The sequence below is a fragment of the Borostomias antarcticus genome (assembly GCF_949987555.1).
Source record: "Borostomias antarcticus genome assembly, chromosome: 5".
In the NCBI taxonomy this organism is placed as follows: domain Eukaryota; kingdom Metazoa; phylum Chordata; class Actinopteri; order Stomiiformes; family Stomiidae; genus Borostomias; species Borostomias antarcticus.
Window position 1 is genome coordinate 27,496,948 of NC_140238.1, and position 19,765 is coordinate 27,516,712.

The following is a 19,765-nucleotide window of genomic DNA, read 5'->3' on the forward strand; positions in this document are numbered from 1 at the left end:
TCAGAACTTGGGCCATACTGGAGAACATGGAAGACAAGACCCAGGCAGGGGACGAGTCACTGACACCGAGCCCAGCGAACTTCCATGGCTGTGTGGAAGTATTACTACATGCCACTGCCAGAGGGGGCGCCTCTGGGCTACTGCAAGGAGCAGCAGCAGTCGCTGTTGTCTGGATAGCAGAGATCCTGTCTGGGTCTAAGGGACTGGTCATAGCAGTACTCCGTATCCTCCTGTTGAGCCCTCTAATCGGGGTTGGGGTTGGAGTAGCAGAGGGCATGGAACAGGTGGTGGAGCTCATGGGACCAGGGCTAGTCAGTGAGACAGTGAGGAATGGATTGAGAGGAGCTTGGCTTGGGGCCAGAGTGGCCGCAATGGGAGGGGTGACCATCGGGGGCGCTATGTGCACCATGGCAGCGTTGGCAGTACGTACCGCAGTGAAGGGTGGTGGCAAACGCAAAGTGGCACCCCTAGTGGCTGCGTCTTTGGTTGTAGGTACTGCCAGGATGGTGCTCAGCTTGGCTCCGGGGTGCATGGCCACAGGGGCCCTGGTGGGGTCTGTCCTTGGGACTGTGAGGGACTCCAGGATTTTGGTGGCCCTTGGAGGGCTGGGTTTGGGGTGGTATGCTGGGCTAGGGGGGCCTGGTAGTCCATTGAGGGATCGGTTAGGGCAGCTCCGCCCCAGGTATATTCTCGGGGGGTTAGTAGTAGTTATGGTCATTGTTTCTGCGGTTGCCCTGTACCTGGGGTCTCCTCCTCAGCTTCACCTCTACGACCTGGTGAGTGTTCCCCTGGGGGCAGCTGTGGCCTATCTGTGCTGGAGAGGGGGTGAGGCTGGGTGTAAAGGTCTAGCTGAGATGGTGGACACGCTGTATGGAGCAATCAGCATCAACACGCCCTCTGGACCTGACGAGAAACTGCTGGAGACATTCAGATAGAAAAGAACATGAGTGTTTATTGACTTATTGAAAAAATGTATCTAGGACCATCATGCATTTGTTAATTCATGCAACTGAACCAAAATCGTTGATTTTGTACACTACTCTTGTAAGTGTGAAAATTTAGAATGTAGTAGATTAATGATGTGCATGACTAAACAGATTTAAACACACTAAATTAATACAAATTAACAAAAATCACTAAATTAATAAATGGAATGTCTAAATAATACGACATGTTTATATTTATCTCCCAGAAAAAAACGAGTTTTTTTGTTTTGTTTTAGTTTTTTGCAGTGATACTTATTGATTGACAATAGAAGTAGCCAATCAAATGGAAACGCTCTCCTATTGGCTATGAACGACCCAGGATGTAATCCGTAGAGGAGGAGATTGTGGTAGCGATCCAACCAACCGGCGTTCGGTGAATACACGGAGAACCTCGGAATCTCAGATGCTTTCTCTTCACTCGGCTAACTAACGTACACAATTAGCCTATATTACGCATACTGTGAATGAATAACGGAATAGCCTACACTTAAAAGGGTCCACACTGAAACAAGAATGAGTTCTGAAGACTTTCGATTTGCAAAGGTTTTCTCTTACGAAAGCTTAGTGCACGCAGTAGCAGGAGCAATGGTAAGTAAACTTTGCTATTCATTCAAGCGCTACGAGAGAACGTGTTGTCGGTGGTAATACGTTATAACGTTAGGAGATCTATCTTTGAAGAGCGTTTCAGTGAATGACAGTGTTTTTCAGGGGAGTGTGACAGCAATGACCGTGTTCTTCCCTCTTGACACTGCAAGACTACGACTGCAAGGTACCTCAGTGCCGTGATCCAGAATTGAGCAAGTCAAATTAAAGCTAGAGTTCATATTCCCAGTCTCTCTGTTTCCGTTTGCAGTGGACGAGAAGAGGAAGGCGAAGTCCACTCCAGCCATTCTGGCAGAGATAGTCAAGGAGGAGGGACTGTGAGTATAGACTAATAAACCACACACGAAGTCAGCAGTGACTCTCATAGTCGGATGTTGTATTCCCGATCTCGTACACCATGAATCACCAAAAGGTCTCTCCCTCTCATCATCTGTGCCTCTGCAGGCTCGCTCCCTACCGAGGCTGGTTCCCCGTGATCTGCAGCCTGTGCTGCTCCAACTTCGTCTACTTCTACTGCTTCCACAGCCTGAAGGCCAGCTGGCTGTTGGGCCAGAAGTCGACACCAGGCAGGGACCTGCTCATAGGCATTGCTGCAGGTAGACATCCGCCAGGGGCGGAGGCCTTGGGCTGCCTTCTAGCCTCACCCTCCTCCAAGTCTACCCTCCACCCTCTCTCTGTATCTTTTTTTGGCCTTCCTCATCCCCTCTTCAGCTCCTTCTGGACTGACCTGGCCTCCTCTGTCCTTAGAGTAGGGCTTTAATGTCCTTGTTAATCCATGGTTTGCTGTTGGAAAAGCAGCCTACCTTTTTGCTGGGTATTATGCATTCCCTGCACAACCTGATGTAGCATGTCGTGCGGTAGCAGAGACCGTCCACGTACTCCTTGTAGTCGTCTGTGAACAGGTCTCAGTCGGTGTTCTGGAGACGGTCCTGTAGGTTCTCCACAGCCTCTCTCGTCCTCACCTCCACAGTCCTGGTGATAGCCGGCTGCCGCTTGTACTAGGGCTACACGATTATGACAAAAGATAATTGCGATTATTTGCTTCAAAATGGTAATTGCGATTAATAATTATGATTAATATTTAATATATAATATTAATATATAATAACCAAAATGCTCCCAAATCACGGACGTTGATCCCTTTCTTGCTACTAACTCACTGACCTTGTTTTTGCTCATTTTTTCACTACTCACAGCTGCGGGTACTCTTGTGACACTTGTCTTGACCTACTGCTATCTGTCTACTCAGTGAAATTGTTGTGCACTGCGCACTCAGTGGGAACGCATGTGATTGGTCAGACAGCATAAGCGCCTGTGATTCCTAGTCCTAGCACACTCAATTCAATGCAAAATTATTAATCACATTAATTGCGGCCTTTTGCGATTAGTTCATTGCGGAGGTCATAATCGCAATTTCGATTAATTCACGATTAATTGTGCAGCCCTAGCTTGTACCTGGGGACTAGATGTATCAGGTTGTGGTCAGATGTGGTCTATTCTCTCTGGTGCTGCATGTCACATACTAGGTGAAGTCAGTCAGTGTTTTGGAGAGGGAGACGTGGTTGACCATCCATAACCATGAGAGCGCAGGGCTGCATTGTTTGTTGGCTCGCGACTGTGGAGCGGATGACGTCACAGGCGCGCGCAGCAGTGGCCGAGGGGGAACGTAGACGAGGTTGACAGTGGAGAATTCGCGAGGGAGGGAGGTAGTATGGCCTTACCCCAGTCGCCAGAAGTTCAATGTCAGGAGTACAGATGCTGTCCATCACAGTTGTGTGCTCCGGCTTACACCATTTCTTATTGACAAAGACGGCTAGCCCTCCTCCTGTTTTCCTCCCGCTGTCTCATCCCCTGTCTGGCCGCACCAGAGTGAAGCCTTCCAGGTTCACTGCACTGTCCGCTATCTCTTATTTAGCCACGTTTCCGAAAAACGAATATATTTGAAAACATATTTGCCAAGAATTGTAATGGGATATGTGAGATCTCTTGCCAACAAGACACGGATAGTTTTGTTGGCAAGAGATCTCACATTTATCACATTGTTTGTCACCCCCCCCTCTCTCCCTCCCTCCCTCCCTCTCTCTCTCTCTCTCTCTCTCCCTCCCTCTCTCTGCAGGAGTGGTGAACGTGCTCGTGACCACTCCTCTGTGGGTGGTCAACACCAGGCTGAAACTGCAGGGGGCGCAGTTCCGTAACGCAGACATCCGTCCCACTAACTACTCTGGCATCATGGGTAAAGGCTTTGAACAACCCATGTGACTGTTTCACGTCTGTTTTTACCGTCACCAGATCTCTTTTGGTCTCTCTCTGCCCCCTTTTAAACACGCGCATGTTTTTGCTGCTCTCATAAAGTGATGGTTCATATAGCCCCTGTATCAGATGCTCGTGGTCAAGCATCTCTCTCTCTCTCTCTCTCTCGTTCATATTGCCGTGGTGTTTTAATGAAGTGGTCTGTTCGGTTATTGAGGAGGAGCTGGTTTTTAATACTATCTTTGCATAGGTTTTTTTGTTTTTTTTTAAGGATATGGGATTTATATTTTGTTGGTGTGATTGTATGTGGATTGTGACATCCATGAGCATGTGATTTGTAGAATATTGTTAATTAAACGTTTGTTAAAAATCAAAAATCTCTCTCTCTCTCTCTCTCTCTCGTCTCCTGACAGATGCTTTTGTCCAGATTGTGGACCAGGAAGGGGCGGGGGCGCTGTGGAACGGGACCCTCCCCTCTCTCCTGCTGGTGCTCAACCCGGCCATCCAGTTCATGATCTACGAGGGCCTGAAGAGACAGCTGAGGAGGGGGGCGGGGGGCAGGACAGAGGTGAGGGGGGGGCGGTGTGGCCTAATTGTCCGGATCAGCAGACCGCAGATACGTGGAGAGCAGATAAGCTCATCCACATGATGTACCACATCGGTTGGCTTAGTATCGGACAGGCGGTTCCGCTCTACAGGGAAGGTGTATTTCGGATGGAGGTGTGGAGCCTCTGCACCAACATGTGACGTGTCCCCCGTCTTGGTCTCTCTAGCTGTCGTCCGCCGAGGTGTTCCTGATTGGGGCTGTTGCTAAGGCAGTGGCCACCACTGTCACCTACCCACTGCAGACTGTACAGTCTATTCTGAGGGTAGGTGTGCGCCCGCTTTGTGTGTGTGTGTGTGTTTGTGTTGTGTGTATTGATTATGTTCCAAGTAACTCAGAAATAACCACACTTCCTTTTCACTTTTGTGTCTGGTTTGGTCAGTTTGGTCAGCTCCAACAGCCCACAGACCGGTCACAACTACTGAGTAGCTTGAGGAGTGTGAAATGTCTGCTGATAAACAGAGTGAGGTGGGTACACGCACACACACACACACACACACACACACTATGCGTACCATTTTTCATTTCGTTTTTAGACTGGTCATTCAAATCAAGTGAGTGTTTTTTGCATGCTTGTTGACCCCTCTGCACCGCTATAGGAAGTATGGGGTGCTGGGGCTGTTCAAAGGCCTGGAGGCCAAGCTCCTCCAGACGGTCCTCACAGCAGCCCTCATGTTCTTGCTGTACGAGAAGATCGCCAGCAGCACCTTCAAAGTCATGGGGCTGAAGAGGCCTGTGTCCAGACGCTAGCTGGGGACAGCCAACGGTCTTAAGACGACCCGCACAGGGCTGTCGTGTTGAGTGCCTGAATTTTTATATTAAGCCAGATGTGTCTACACAGTGATGTATTTTTTTTATATTTCCTGTATTTATTTTCCTGTATGTCATTTCTGTGGACACAGGATATCTTTAAGGTACTTTTTCACTTTCACCATTGCAAATACTGTTACTATAAACAAAAAATCTGCTCATCTCTTTGTCAATCATTGGGAATGCCTCAATGACAGATGAAGTAGCCGTGTTCTTGACTGTGTCGCTGACATATAAGAGGAAATTGTTTTGAGGGGATACACAAAATGTCATCTCATTAAAGCATTCAGTTGGGTGTTTAAATAACTGACAGATACCCAGAAAGGTTGCTGAAGGGGAATAAAGAATGTTGCTCTCCAGAAACGTTCTTCCAACACTAGCCTACTGTCTCTCATTGTAAAACCCCAGATATTGTGTTACAATTCTCTAGGCCAGGCATTCCCAAACTGTGAGGCGGGCCTCCTCTGGGGGGCCCCAAAGAAATTCAGGGAAGGCGTGGAGGGATGGTTAATTGAAATAAATGGGATTGAAATAAATAATGGAAGAGATGTATACTAAATTTGTGGATAGTGCAGAGAGCCTCCCCCCGCAGGCATGAATGTATTGTGCGAAAATGTCATAACGTTAACTAGCAACAGGTGCCACCGAGCTAGCTTAGCTGTGTAACGTTATGGGCTAGCCTAATACATCCATGGGGCTAGCTAACGCTGCCTTGCATAATGGACAAATTTGGGGGGGGGGGGGCCGCGTGTGTGTCACTGTTTTCAGAGGGGAGGCCCACATTGATGGAGTTTGGGAACCCATGCTCTAGCTTTTTCCCTGAAGTATGCATACGTTCACTCACCTACATGGGTTTAGAGGTAGGTATTTTCATTTTATTGAAGTGATACCTAAAGAGCCGCATCGCAGTCACTGACGAGCGACGCAGTGACACCTGCTAGCCTACTGTACAAGCGATCCTCAACCCCCATAGGCATAGAGAACCTCGGACAAGCAGTAGTTTGAGTGACGCATGGGGATTTATTAGACTTCACTGTATCGGTAGGGTAAGGCCTACAGTAGCCTACATTGTCAGGGGGCTGTGGGGTTACCACTTGGCCTATCGGACCAGCTGCTTCTCACACGTGACGTGGACGTTTTAACAAGCGAATATAAATGGGGCCGTCATGGCGATTCTGAACTGAACATGTGATTAGACAGTCCTACCTGACCGCACCAATGAGCTGTTCATGGTACCGACTGCTGAGAGGTGCTTGGGACCAGGGGGCATATTATGCTTAAAAAAACAATAAAAGGGAACATGTGGTGTAGGGAGATTATGGCCCACATGTTATGCACACTTATTTCATATAAATGTAGTGCAGTTGTGTCACCATTTTCTCAATTGGTCTTTACTGTGTGAATACATGACACATAATAACAAGGTTGTAACATGTATTAGGGAATACTCACAATTATAGATATACTCACCAGTAGAATAATTTAATAGAAGCCAATAATGATCTAGTACAATCATCTCACTTTGCCTTCATTCTCTTACTGTATTTATTATTCAATAAATAATATGTTCATTAATTTCATTGTATTTTGGTCTTGTTTTGTAAATCTATAGTACTGTATATCTCACTTTCTGTGCTGTGTATATGAATCTGTAATGTTACCGTATGAACTGAAAGCAGAGGGAAACCAGGCCAGGTCAAGCCTGGCTTATGTGTGTTGGCTGGCTTGTTTCTGTGCGGGACTGGTCGGACGGTAATGTCTGATAAATAAAGATGGGTCTTCTCACCTGGACACATCAGTTCCAATGCTTCCAATGCTAATCCAGCACAATGAGAGCGGGATAGCCAGTAAGCTCATGGGCTCACAACAACTAGCTTCCATAACATTAATGGTAGCGGTCAGTGGCTAAAGCAGTTACACTGATGATTCCTGTAATGTTAGCTATTTTGCTGCAACGGGTCTATTTTAACAAATGCTGGGTTTTGAAGCCTCGGCGCTACCAATAAATAACTTATTTAGACGCGTTCTGTCCGAGTGAAATTATTTTTCCGAGGTAGTCTTCTTCTGTGGTGGTGGCGGTGCTTTGAAGCTTCAACCCAGCATTTGTTAAAATAGACACGTTTGCTTAGGTAAGTGAAATTTCGTCTGTCTTCCTCTGCTACTGTTTCAAGAATGCGCGTGCTTACTTGTGCTGACTAGGCTGTAAAAGGGTCTATAATGAACAAATATGACCCATGCTCGTTACATAACTTCTATAACATCCAGTGACAAAACATGTCATAGTACATTGGTATGTCCACACCAAGGATTGAAATCACAACCTTCGCAGTGATAGGCAGCGCACTGTCCACTCAGCCACCGCTGACCTTTGAAATCTGTGGAGTCTTTTTCTTTTGATGTTCTGGGACCTCTGCCTCTTGTGGTAGCAACATAGAACTGCAGGTCAACAACGCCAACGGGGAAAGAGGGAGGAAGGGTCGGCTTACAGCCAACACACAAAAACATGCATGGTTTATGTCCTCCATAACAGTGAATAGCCAGTAGGTGGCACCACACCCATGGTGCTTTTACACCTAGGTGTGCTTGTGTCTGGGCTGTGCTATGTGTTCCTTTGCTCTGCCACTCGAGGTTGTTAAAACGTGTTTTTTTTTATTCCACAGGAAGTCAGAGGTCATTGTTGTGTGTCCTGTCTTTGTCTGAGCAGGTTCTTGCCGTGTTCATTACTGACCATGACAACCTCAACCACATGCTTCTCACATTGTTCCTGTCCTTGGTCAATAGCGGCGCATTGCCTCTGTAATGTGATGTTTTGCAGTGCGCTGTACAGATTGTCAACGTTGTCAGTTGACAAATGTAACACCCCCCCCCCTCCCCCCCACACACACACACACACACACACACTCTCTCTCTCTCTCTATCTATCTCTCTCTCTCTCTCTCTCTCTCTCTCTCTCTCTCCATCGATTTCCAACTCCCGGTATCCTCCCCCTTTCCTGACCTTTTCTGACAGCATTAATTAAACACCTCTCAAACAATCAGCTGCATGCCAAGGTTGGGTGTGGAGTTCTTGGGCGCAGCAGGTTCCCCTCCCAAACAGATCTGTTCCAGCAGATCCCATGGTTCTTTCAGCCTGGGCGGCCCTTTTATGTGATGATGGACTGGCAGTGCTGATGCTGCACATAGGCCTACTGTGGGGGTACTCCGTTTCATCGGTGGTGATTGAACCCCCGCCTCCTGTTCACAAGCCCAAATGTCTACCATAAGACAAAGACAATACCCTTGTGGCTCAAGAGACGTCAAACCGCCTGGTTGGCTATTTGGCTAACTGCTATCTCCCTAGTGGTGCGTGACAGTGTCATGTAGAAGTTATGAGTAATCGGCACGCATTCTAAAGCTGACTCATGAGAACTCAGCCACAAGCATATTGGTGACCTTCTATAAGCCTTTTCAATTACACCCCTCGTAGTGGATGTGAAGTAACCTTTGAGAGGTGTGACGTGTCATTGTAGCTGTTGCGATAGCATTGTTGTGCAGGGCTCTTTCTCTGCAAGTGAAAGCTGTTTCCTCTTAGGAAGGCTGGCGGAGTGCAGAGGTCACAGCGGTGTCACCGAGCTGTCCGTGCCGGCTTCAAACACAAGCCTTCTGTCCTCATGACCAGAGCAGGTGTTAGAAACAAGCTGTCAGACAGTCAACCGCGGTTTGATTAAAGAACAGCGTGGAGATGTGTGCGGGTTCAAGGTACTGTCCGTCTGTTGCAAGTCCGGGTCAGGGGAAGCATGTGGGTATGATCTGGTCGGTAGTCTGGTCTCGCCTGTGGCACTGGGAATTAGAAGAAAGCTGTCACAGCTTAGTGCTTTGTGTGTGTGTGTGTGTGTGTGTGTGTGCGTGCGTGCGTGTGTGTGTGTGTGTGTAAAAAAAGTAACAAACACCAAGGGTTGAAGGAAAAAAAGTGTTGCACACTCTGGCTCCATATGCATGTTTTTTTATTTGATTGACGTTTCGTTTTGAATGAAGTTGCTTGGAAATCAACACTGGATGTGTCTGGCATGATTAAGGTTGTACGCACGTGGGGCAGGCCATTGCATCAGCTGGGTCTCTGTTCTACCCTACAGGCCACGCTGGGAGTTTACCATTATAAACTCATTGTCTGAGTTTATAGATCGAGTTCTTTTGAATATCAGAAACCTGGTGGCTGTGTGTGTGTGTCTGTGTGTCTGTTGGTTAACCAGACATCTCATCTCCATATAGATGAGCTGAGGCAGGGTGTACGTGGTGTGTGTGTGTGTGTGTGCGTGCGTGCGTGCATGTGTGTGCGTGTGTATGCGTATCACTGTGACATAACACAGCTGCTGCTGTCTTGCTGTCTAACCATCCACAGAGATAAACCCCTTGCCAGCCTGGGTATTTACATAAAGGATAACTTTGTGTGAGTGTGTCTTACCGACCATGAGATTTACATAATGGGTGGAGCAGCATGGCATGGTTTCCTGTGTAGACTGCTGCGTACTGTAGCTAAAGTAGAGAAACGCGCGCTTCTCGTCCATCCTCTTCGTCTCTCCTCTATCTCTCTCTTAGTCACCTCGTACCCAGTGTGTGGTGTCTGGTGTGTGTGCCTGTCTGCCTCCTCAGTGGGTGACCCAAATCAGTAAAAACAACAGTCATTTACAGTGAAAGGTGCAGTGTGTGGTTTGTGATTTCCTGTGAAGACTTAGGAAAAAACGATTCTGAAATCGTGAACGATTTGTGAACGATTCTGAAAAATGCCACTGACAAAATCCCCGTCCCTCCCTTCAGGCCTCCCTCCACAGCCACTCCTCCAAACTTGGGGGGTAGGTTGACAGTTTACGGCCGTAGCATTTTATTTATTGATTGGTGTCAGGATTTAATGAGAATTGCAAAAAAATATATAACAAGAAGTGCTTCTGAGCCAAACCGCATACTGCACCTTTAAAATCTGCTCTTTATTAAAGGTACCCAACGAAACGTGAATCAAAACAATCCATTCTTTGTTTATTTTCGAAATTCCTCGATTATATGGTTCCTTGTAGTCTAATAAACATGTTGAATCACTTGAATGTCTTTCCTACCTTGTAATTTCTTCGCAAAATGATATTAAGCTAATGTTTTGAAAACAACAAAGATGTGTGAAACGTCACTATTATGTGCTCTGCGTATTGACGCAATGACGTAGTACGTGATTTTCGGGGACCACCTTCTCAAATTTGCTCTAGAGTGCATACTAGTGGTCAAAAACTACATTGGGTACCTTTAAGTACGATTAAACTGATACATAGCAACCTTCTTTCTGTAGGTTCAGTGTATCTGTGTAGCACACTTTACTACCATGTCCTGACTGCCACGGGGCCTGTGACATTTCCATAGCTAGCTGTATCTGAGCTGACCTCACTGTAACTGTAAAGCTGACCAGACTGCAGAGGGCCAGTGTTTCATCTGTGACTTACCTTGCCCTGAGGCATGTGTGTATGTGTCCTTCCATCCCCCTGACTGCCCCTGCTCTCCTCTGTGTTTAATGCATGTCATTTCACAGGTTACACTCTCACTCCCTCTCTCTCCAGAGGTCACGCTCTCCTTCCCTCTCTCTCTCTCACTATTCCTCTTTGAATCTCTAAAGAATCTTGTGCAGTAACAACTAGAATTAAAATTTAATGGGTTCTAAATTGGCCCATGCTATACCCCTTCACCGAGTTTCATGAAAAGCAGTCTGATAGTTTTTGTGTTATTCTAGGAATGGAGGTGAATGGTTGGCCTGGTCGTGTTTGGGTGGCTCGTGGACCCGTCCTGTGATTCAGATCCGCTCCAAAATGTAATGGGTTCTAAGTTGGCCTATGCTACATCCCTCCACAGAGTTTCATGAAAATTGGTCTGGTAGTTTTTGCATAATCCTGCTAACAAACAAACCAAGAAACGGCTTGTGGACCCACGCTGTCACTGGGGCGGAGGTAATAATATAGAGTAATAAATAAATAATATTATAGAGTAATAATAATATAGAGTAATAAGGTGCAGATTTGCTGGAGCAAAACTGCTCCAATCTGAGCAAAGTTGACCGTCATACAGAATGCTGTGCTTAGGAGGTGTGACACAGATCCCTAAGACATGATTTCATGATATCCCAGATGATTTCCTAATCATCATCCATGTAAATACTGTATGTAAACCATCCCAAAAATTGTCATGTTATGTTTTTAATTGAGGTGCTTTCCTCTGTTTTGAGTATTGCTTTGAGTGTTGTAGACCCAACGCTACAACGTTGCTCCGTCGTATTCGTGCCCGTAGTCTCCTTCTACTCTTCCCTTTTCTCAATGTACCGAAACAAGACACATCAAGACACAACATGGGTTCGACATCATAAAAATAACATTTAATACACTGACATCCCATTAGCAGCTAAAGAGCAGTCCTGTCCCCATGGCAACCAGTTCTCTTGTCTCCCACACACACGCGGGACAGGATGGAGGCCATACGAGGTGTCTGTACAAGGCTGGGTCCAGACGGGACCGGTCTCACTGAGATAAAAATAAAATCTCTTTTTTCAACAGAGACCGGTCCAGGAATGCAGCAGACAGATCCACAATGCTCAGAAGTGCGCTTCTCCCCCTAGACAGAGAAAGAGAGTGTGTGTCCCTAAAACCAGACAGACCGCAGCTGTTTAGTGGGTGTGTGAACTTGCTCCAGATGTCCAAGCCTGGGTGATAAGGAAAGAGGTGAGGTCAGTCAGGAAGATCCTGTTGACCTGGTGGAGAGGTGAGGGGTCAGACCATGGATGTATCAAGACAACTGGCATTGAAGAATGGCCGCCCATTTGTTCCAATGAAATTTGCTCAACCAGCGCATGAAGCAAATTGAACATGAGATTTTTTTTAACTTCCTGTAGACCACAGCACCTGGTACAGTAGTGTTTTTCTTGGCCCTGCCGATCCCTTTTTCCCATAGACCAGCGAACTGTGAACTCCAGCACTTGGTGGCTTCTAAATAAAAATGGACCCAATGATTAAACTTGATGATTCAAAGAGTCATTTTTGACTTTGAGTGATACCCAGAAAATGTTTTGTTTCTTTCCCCAGCCGTTTAATTCTCCATCTAAGTCCACCGGAAAAAGTATTTTTCACCCCAAATGCGTCACGTGACTTGCAATACCGAGCTTGGCCACTGTGCTCAAATTGCCTCACAGCCCAGAGCCGTGCGTGGGGGCCTGGGTCAGACAAGTTCCCTAGCCTGAGCCCTTGTTGCTCTGTGTGGGAGGGGCCTTCTTCTGAGCAGAGGCTTTGCTCACTCTGTCTTTCAGGCTCTTCAGCTGGTACAGCCTGGCGAAGGACAGGCCGAACGGGGCCTTGGCCTGACCTGCCCTCCCCACGTCCTCTGCCTCTGCGCCTGCTCCGGGGCCCTGCCCCCCACTGAGCTGGGAGACGGACTGAGACCGGGAGATTTGCTGGGGCGGGGCTGGGCTCTGGCTGATCCTAGCCCTACCCTGCCCCGATGCAGCCCTCCTGTAGGGGGAGCTCTGGCGTGTCGGCCGCTCCTGGTCCTGTTTCTTCCCCGGCAGTGCGAAGCTTGGCCTTGTTGGGGTTTCTCGGGGGCTGGGGGTCTGGTTGGTGCACTTGCCCCCCCTCATCGCCCCCCCTCCCAGGAGAGGCGAAGATCGCGGGGGTTTGGCAGGGGAAGGGGACTGAGGCTGGGAGGCGACCCTGCCGTCCTGCTGCCCTCTCGCTGGAGGTCTGGAGGTCACTCGCACAGGCTAGAGAGAGGGGGGGGGGGAGAAAGAGGAAGGGGGGCAGTTAGCATGCGAGTCACAAAAGCAAGAGGGGAATTGAGTCATTAAACTGTGACATTTTATCAATCTTTCACCTATTCATAAATACTCCATGACTGTGAGCCCACACGTCGCTTTCACACACTCTCTCCTTCAATATTACAGTGTTGTATAAATTCAGTTAGACATGCTCATATTGTACCTCACGCGCTTCAGACCAAGAGGCTCTCAATGAAGTCTATGAGATTGAGTACATGCCTTAAGCCTAGTTCATACTTCATAAGACGGCTAATGGCTCACAGCTAATACAATCACAGTTCACTCACTGACAAGCGTCCTGTGTCCGTGGCAAGGGAGAAGCTGCACTTAGGTGCACGCAAGTCTATATGGCAACTGTAGACACCACATACTGGTTTGTTTAAAAGTTTTCACCCAAACAATTGGGGCGATGCCTGATGAGAGCTGCCTGCATAGTGCACACTGCCCCAACCCAACCAACTCCCAACACCCATCGTTCTAAAGTTGGCAGTTATTGTTAGAAGGTTGGATTCAACATGTTCACCAATTAAAAATCCACCCAACCAACGCCAACAGTCACCAACAAACATGAGACAACATGCCATGAGAGAAATTGATCCTGAGCAGCATTTTATGTATTTCCGAATGTCCGTAAATCATTTTGTCGTTGTGTATCCCCTGGCCAGTCAACCAATCAAAGCTGAGACATATAACGACGCGGTGTGAGCCGCCAAAATGTTTTGCCTGTGAGATGTTCCAAATTACGTCCCAAAAACCTGTCTCCCAGGTGTTGTCTCACAAAGTATAAATTAGGCCTAATAGTTTCTGTATTCCAGCTGAGTGAGAGTGGTGTGTGTGTGGGTCCCTCCTTACCTTCCTCCCGTCTGTCTCTCTGCTGACCTGGGGCTTGTCTCTCTGCTCTGACGCCGGTCTTTCCGCTTCCGGTGTGGCGGTCGGAAGGCATTGGGCTGAGGCCGGGGCTGGGGCCGGGGCTGGGGCTGGTAGCCTCCCTGCCGGCTGGTCAACTGTCACAGTGTTCTGTGTGGCGCCTTTCTCCTTGACAGTTGCTGTAGCAGTATTAGGAGAGTGTGTACCAGGAGAGTGTGTACCAGGAGTGTGTGGAGTGTTTTCCAGCTGCTGCTGCTGCTTCTTAGGGCCCGGGTGGAGCCCGTTGGCCACCTGGTCCAGCCGGGACCCCGAGCCCGCGGCGTCGTAGCACTTGTAGTACTCCTCTGAGGTGGTGGACCAGGTTCTGGGAGACACACACCTGGACCCGTCGCTCGTCCCCGGATCTGGCGGCACGCGCGCAGGAACGCCGGGCGCGACCGGATCCCTCCCCCGCTGCGGCCCGCCGGTCCCAGACTGAGCTCGTGTTGCATGGCGGTCGGCGTTCGGCGGCCGCGGGGGGGCGGAGCTGGGGGGAGCAGAGGCGGCGACGGCGGAGGGCAGGGCGTCTGCGATGTTTGTAACGGGGGGAGAGGGGGGCGGGTCAGCGATGGTGTAAGGGCGCAGCAGGGCCATTCTCGTGAGCAGCACGGGGGGAGTCTGGGAGCCGGGAGGGGGGGCGGAGGCCGGGCCGCGTCCGGGCCTCTCTGGGTTCGGGGCGTCCGACAGAGGAGACGGCCTGAGCCGGAGCGGGGGTTGTGTGTTTTGCGGAGGGGGAGGCCGGTTCGGCTCGTGGCTCGTACTGTGTCGTGCCTGGTGGGAGGCGTGCATGCCGAGGTCGTTGTAATCGTTAAGGTGAGGTGTGTGCGTGTTGAGGCTGGTGTGAGCGTGTGAGGCGAGGTCTGGTCCAGTGTTAGGAGTGCGTGTGTCGAGGTTGAGGTCGGGTTCAGATTTAGAGGTGTGTGTGTTGAGGCTGGTGTGAGCGTGTGAGGCCAGGTCTGGTCCAGTGTTAGGAGTGCGTGTGTCGAGGTTGAGGTCGGGTTCAGGTTTTGAGGTGTGTGTGTTGGCCAGTCTAGGCTGGGCCTTGTCGGGCAGTGGGTGATGCTCTGGCCTGCTGAAGGGACTGCTAAACCTGATGGCCTGGCTGGTCTCAAACCTCTCGGACCTCTGCAGGTGCACCTGGGTGGGGCGGCTGGCGTCACGCACATTTATGAAGCCGATGACATCACTGGCTGGGTCTGGCTCAGGCCAGGTGGGCAGGTAGGCGATCAAGTAGGCCCTCTCCAGATTGGCTAATCCAGGGTGGAGGGGCGGAGCTTCTTCAGGCTGCTTAACCGTCTTCCTCTCCGTACCACCCCCAGGGGGATCCTGGGAGATGGAGTTCTTGACACTGTCCCGGTATGAGGAGCATGGGCTCGAGCTAGCGTTGCCAAGGGAAACCAGGGCGTATTTGGGGTTGATGAGCTTCTTGGCGATCGCGGCGGAGAGAGGAGCCATGGCGGCCGGCTTGGGGAGGAGCTCGGGCTCGGGCTGAGGTTCCGTCTGCATGGTGACCTTGGCTAGGTTGACGCTGCTGGAGGTCAGGTAGAGGTCACGGAACAGACGGTCGAAAGAGTCCACCGCCTGGCCCGTTACCATAGTGACGACGTGTCTGTCCAGTCGTGACGCCATCCAGGTGAAACTAGAGACACAAGAGACACACACAAACACACAAAGATATGTGCGTACACACACACACACACACACACACACATACACACATACACACTAGGTCAGGCTAACAAGCCTCTGTTACATGCCTCAGCTATGTTCTATATTCATATACTCATCCTGTTTTAATCCGCGACTTTCTCTCCCTCTATCCCTCACACAATCACTGTACAAACACAGACGGGGAGGGTAAAGAGCACACACACACACACACACACACACATATACACTGACCTGTATGAGCCAGATATTGCCTTGTCTCCGTCTACGAACATGAACCTGTGTCCCAGCCTTCCCCGAACCCTGGAACAGGAGCGTGTGTAGAACACTGCTCCCCCTGTACAGCACACACGCAGGTTCTACAGGAACACACACACACACACACACACACACACACACGCCAGTGGCTCCCATATTATGTACATAAGACAAATAAGCCACCTTTACACACCCAAACACACACAGAGACAGTCATAAATGAAAGTAGTCATGTGTCATGTATGTAGAAGTGATTGTAAATGTTTGAGTGTAAAATGCCTGTCGTAAAAAAGGCCTATAGAATCAATAGGAGAGGGGAAAGTGTCCATTAAAACAGATCGCTCAAATAACGGATAACCACGAAAAGAGCCACAGTCACATAACTCTCAAATTACATCTGAAATAATGTTACAATCATGCAGCTTCCTGGTTATGTCAGTGTCAGACTTGGCCATTCTCAGGCTCATAAAACACACGGTATAGACTGATCTCGCCCACCTTCACACAGAAGTACTTGTTCCCTGATCTGTTAATCCCCCCCCACCCAAACCTTCCCTATGTCTAAATGTTCCATCTCATAACTCATTAGATAAGCACTGTACTGTTTGCCTATGTGTGTGTTCACAGGCGTTTCATTTAGAGCTTAACTGATGGGTGTGTGTGTGTGTGTGTGTGTGTATCAGCTGTGTGGAAGCTTATGACTATGTAACTGTGTGAGCTAGGGGTGTCACGATATGCCGGTTTTATGATCATTGTGGTATTAAACAAATAAAATGAGGGAAATTACCTTCTTTTTAGTTAAATATTATTTTTTAATGATTGCTGTAGATATTGCATTAATATTGTTTTCGTGATATTTTTCGGCATGATAACTGTATTGTGAAAATTGGATATCGTGACAGCCCTAGTTTGAGTGCATATATGCTATTAAAGGAAAACTTGTGGCTGTGCTACTCTGAGAATCTCCCTTCACTGGCCTATCAACCACTGCATGCTATTCGTAGATAGCATTAGCTTGTTATTCATGCAGATAGGTCTACTTTGAAAGTTCTCTGTCTCTAGTCAACCTCTGCTTGGTGTCATAAGCCCCTTTCACACAAGCTTATCTTTACATCACCCGGAGATGTGAGACCCTGTATGTGAGAATGCAACGTCCGAATCAGTTGCACCCGAATCTACCCTACCCAGCAACCTTCCTTGTAACAATTCCGTCTAATGTCTGTTAGAGGCCATGTGTGAATAGAGCAGGTCATTGTCCAGAGGATTCTCAGCGAGTGAGTGGGGTAGTTGATTATCATGCGCGCGAAACCGGAAGAATACAGACGAAAATCAGAATCAGGTCAAGCAGGGTGGACAATAGACCATGTGTCTGAGCGTGTAGTAGGTGAGGAGGAGTGAGGGAGAGAAGAAGAGGGGATTGTCACAGGAGAAATGGAGAGAGAGATTATGTGTTTGTGTGTGTGTGCGTGTGTGTGTGTGTGTGTACATGTATGTGTGTTTACGTGACTGGTCAGAGCGGGGAGCGGGAGAGAGAGAGAGGGGGGAATAGCCAAGCGCTGGACTTCAATCCTACAGTGAAATTCAGGGCTGTATAATAATTCCCCCGATCGTTCTGTGTTATTCCGATAATGATTGTGTGTGTGTGTGTGTGTGTGTGTGTGTGTGTGTGTGTGTGTGTGTGTGTGATGGCTCGTGCCCAGGCCCGTTATCTGGGAGCCTTGCGTGCTGGTGTCTGTCATTCCATAGAGCCCTCTGGTTGCTCTGCATACTCATAATGAGATCATCGCAGACCTGCCCTGACCATCCCAGCCTTGGCCCTTTTACCCCTCACTGCTGCCTGTGTGCTTGTTTGTGTGTGTGTGTGTGTGTGTGTGTGTGTGTGTGTGTGTGTGTGCGTGTGTGTTCCTCACCTTCAGGTGTCCGGCGTGCATACCAGCCCTCTCACACATGGACAGGAAGTGAGGCAACTCGGTGCATTCTAACAGGATGTAGACAGAGACCTTCCTCTTGAAGCCAGCGTCCAGCAGGTCTCTGAAGATGTCCACGTCAGTGAAAACATCCATCACCACCGCTATCACCTACACAGGGAGCACACACACACACACACACACACACACACACACACACACACAAGTAAACCCTTAAACTACTAGTCAGACCTACAGCATCCTCATCCGACAGTGCTCCTCTTTATGTACTTATGATACCGGAGGGTTGTGTGTGAAGGCTGTGTGCTGAGAGCATGTCTCTTGTCATGACATGACTTCAGAGAAGTGGGACAAACAAGTGCATTCCTTCAGGGTACTGCACCACACCACTCTGAAAAGAACTCCTAATCGTTAAAACCTCATCAGCCTGAGCCGACACAACCTGCTTTTGAAAGTTGGTGATATTTAAAGGTGACGCTGATATTCTATTTAATAGCTACATTCTTATGTATTACGATGGCTGGGATGTACAGTTGGTTCACTGACTCTAGACAAACGTTGGCCTACTTATTGTGAGTGTGCTAAATGACTATGTAAATGTGAAATGGAATTCATTATACAGTATAAATGGACAGTTGTGCTGTTGTAGGTCTTTAATTTGTGATCTGTAACCTGGTTGCACTTTGCCTCTCATGGGAGTCTGCACAGCCTACCCAGCCCATTGTACTCTGATCCTGCAGATAGGGCTGTCTGTCTTCAAACACTAGATAAGAGTCAACATCACAGTAGGCCTAAATCTGATGTAGCCTACAGGCTCAGTGATGGCATATATTGGACGTTACTGATCTAGGCTATATAGGACCAGTTAGGCCTCCCATTCTCATGTCACTTTAACCAAAGTAGGGTAGGCTATATCCTTCTCCTATGCTATCACAACAAGGCCTGTGTTTGTTTTGAAAACCACGTCATACCTTTTGCGCCTGAGCTATTGTCTTCCTGACTACTTCTTTGATGTGAGTGAGCCCGTCCAGCGGCGGCTGCGCGTACACGTTGACGCGCGTCACCCCGCGGTAGGCAGCGCAGTCTGGCCAGCCCAGGTCCAGCTGGGGCAGCGAGCAGTCCGACAGCTCCGGCCAGTATTGCAGTGAGAGCGGGGTCTCGTCTCTCTCCGAGTCCGCCTGACAGAGTTCTGAGCCCGGGTCATACACCTCCGCTGTCCCGCTAAAGTGGTCCAGCTCAGGGTCTGATAGAAAGTCGCGCACCCCGTGTGCGCGGAGGAACTTCACGAATGCCTCGCGGCCGTTCAGGAGGAGCGATTCCAGCGCGAGCCTCTGGTCCTCGCTGTAAAAGAACTCCGGCTTGGACTCGTGCGTCCGCGGGTTCACATGGTTGTCATCCAAGCACTGGATCTGAGATAACGCCATAGCTCCAGAGAAAAAAGGAGATCGTTTTTGTACCCAAAACTAATATCCAAAACTAGTTTCTAAGCGAGTTTGTCACCTAACGTTAACGTTCTTAAGAATAAACCGGATAAACACGTCCATAATCTGTGTCTATTGTGAAGGTAATTGAGTGGAGTGTCGGATAGTTGGCCTACCGTACACATTGTTATAGATAATCGGTTAGGTCCAGCCATTTTAAGTTACTTTGCCATCCCGTTATCGACCGACTTTCCACCCGCCTTTCCAGCCTGTCCTCCCGGGAGCACAGTGACACTCCACCCTCCACGAGCGCAGCGGACAGGTGTGTGGGAGTATGAGTATGCCTACACGTCACTGTTCAAATCCCTATCCCGTGCCTTGCCCGCCAGGCAGGTCTCTAATGAGTTTTAGCTGAAGATTGAAATGTTATACCATTTCCTCATCGCTCAGCCAACCGGGAGAAAGTTGTGCGGATTAAATGTTAGTTCCTACCTGTTCTGTCAGGTTAGACAATGACGTCGC

At 48.8% G+C, this 19,765-nt stretch overlaps 1 protein-coding gene across 2 annotated transcripts; it reads left to right on the forward strand.

Annotated features, from left to right (window-relative positions):
• Positions 1 to 1,374: 1,374 nt before the first annotated feature.
• On the forward strand, positions 1,375 to 5,652 carry slc25a17 (solute carrier family 25 member 17). 2 transcript variants are annotated; one of them, XM_084437925.1, is made up of 9 exons: positions 1,375 to 1,574; positions 1,695 to 1,755; positions 1,840 to 1,906; positions 2,034 to 2,185; positions 3,706 to 3,822; positions 4,253 to 4,407; positions 4,613 to 4,708; positions 4,826 to 4,911; positions 5,043 to 5,652. In XM_084437925.1, the coding sequence occupies exons 1-9, from the start codon at positions 1,500 to 1,502 to the stop codon at positions 5,191 to 5,193; spliced, it is 960 nt and encodes a 319-aa protein (XP_084294051.1). In that variant the 5' UTR covers positions 1,375 to 1,499; the 3' UTR covers positions 5,194 to 5,652. The 2 variants fall into 2 exon arrangements, with proteins under 2 accessions (XP_084294051.1, XP_084294050.1); XM_084437924.1 differs by having other exon boundaries at positions 4,613 to 4,911.
• The last annotated feature ends 14,113 nt before the right edge of the window (positions 5,653 to 19,765 follow it).

Coding starts and splice junctions, on each gene's coding strand:
- slc25a17 (XM_084437924.1), top strand. CDS start 1,500: ATGAGTTCTGAAGACTTTCGATTTGCAAAGGTTTTCTCTTACGAAAGC. Junction 2,186..3,705: donor GCTCATAGGCATTGCTGCAG/GTAGACATCCGC, acceptor CTCTCTCTGCAG/GAGTGGTGAACGTGCTCGTG. Junction 4,912..5,042: donor CTGCTGATAAACAGAGTGAG/GTGGGTACACGC, acceptor GCACCGCTATAG/GAAGTATGGGGTGCTGGGGC.